Below are 1,344 nucleotides of genomic sequence, written 5' to 3'. Positions count from 1 at the left end.
TTCCGCGCCCCTGCGCACCCCTCCGCTCACCGAGACCAAAAACTCCAGCGTGCCCACGTAGTCCCGCTCGGTCTTGAGCAGCTCGTTGAGGACGCAGACCCGCAAGCGAAGCTGCTTCTCCAAGTCCTTCCCGCTTTCCCCCCTGCCTTCCCCTTTGCTTTCCTCTGTCATGGTGCAGCGAGGAGGAGCGGTGCTCCCAGCCCGGCGCCTTTCCCGGCTGCAGGCACTGCGCTGCGGACAAGGACAACAAAAGACCCCGCTAAGTTACATAGCGGAGCCGGGCTCCGGCCGGTCCCCCAGCCTCAGCCCCTCCTCACCCAGCTCCAGCAGCGGCCCAAGGTCCGGTGGCGAGGAGCCACCCCAGCGCCTGCTCCTTTCCCGTCAGGAAGGGGACACAGCCTGGAGGAAACGAGCGGTCACTGGTTCCCAGCTCGCCCTCTTAGCTGAGGGCTTGGAAAGGCTCCGCAGCAGCAGCACAGACTTGGACATTAATCAAAAGCTTTGTATCCATGTGACTCCAACCCCTTTCCCCCCCCCTTCGCTAAATCTCAGGAAAAAGGAAAGGAAACAACTTCAGGGAAGATTGCGTGCCAGCAGCTGCCTGTTTCACACACAGGCTGCGAGCTCCAGTTTGAGGCTAATTGGAGATCTCGCAAGAATTATAAAAATGTCCCAGCAAGCTGGCTGCCCAGGGAATCAGCAGTTGTTTTTGTTTTGGTTTAACCATCAGCAAAGGAGCTATTTCTACTTCCTTTTCCACACCTTCCCACAAGATGGGTATTACAACCTATAGCACAACTGATGAGCATTACGAATGTGTGCTTTGATATTCCTCTGAACAAACATATACAGCTAAGCCTGTGCCTGTGCTGAGCAGGTACAAACAGTACATTCTACAATAGGTACATAAAAGTTCCTCTAACACAGGGGTTTCTTTTTTGTTTATTTGCTTATTGAAACAAGGTGCTATAAAATCCACAGTTTTCCTGTCTACCTTAGAAGTTCAGATTTGCGTGACATTAAAAGAATGAAAAAAGACTTCAGTAACCTTTTCAAACAGTTAGCAAAAAGTGTATAGCTACTCAGTGCAAGGAAAGTGGATTTCTTGAAAACTGAAATATGTCAGGACACTACCATGTGAATTTTGAGACCACTGTTGAAAGCTGAGGGTTTCTCTGCCTAGCTCTTCGGTTTGTGACTGGAAAGAAAATCCAGGTATTCAACTTCAACTAAGAGGAAGGAAAGAAATGGAAACCAGGGTGTAAAATCCTTCCACAGCCGCAGAACAAGCTGAGGCAGTAAAAAGAGCCCTTACTGGGAGAGAATAAGCAGAGACATTCGTGT

At 50.3% G+C, this 1,344-nt stretch overlaps 1 protein-coding gene across 1 annotated transcript in view; it reads right to left on the bottom strand.

Moving 5' to 3' along the window:
* Positions 1–171, bottom strand: part of PREX2 (phosphatidylinositol-3,4,5-trisphosphate-dependent Rac exchange factor 2) — a gene marked incomplete at its 3' end in the record, with an annotated part of 93,705 nt that extends 93,534 nt beyond the window's left edge. The window contains exon 1 of the mRNA XM_010182671.1: positions 31–171. Coding sequence (XP_010180973.1) covers positions 31–171 — 141 coding nt within the window. The remainder of the gene's footprint in view (positions 1–30) is intronic.
* Positions 172–1,344: the final 1,173 nt, after the last annotated feature.

This window comes from Mesitornis unicolor, unplaced genomic scaffold, assembly GCF_000695765.1.
Source record: "Mesitornis unicolor isolate BGI_N332 unplaced genomic scaffold, ASM69576v1 scaffold724, whole genome shotgun sequence".
In the NCBI taxonomy this organism is placed as follows: Eukaryota; Metazoa; Chordata; class Aves; order Mesitornithiformes; family Mesitornithidae; genus Mesitornis; species Mesitornis unicolor.
The sequence above is the reverse complement of the archived record's forward strand: the minus strand, read 5'-3'. Positions and strand labels throughout refer to the sequence as shown.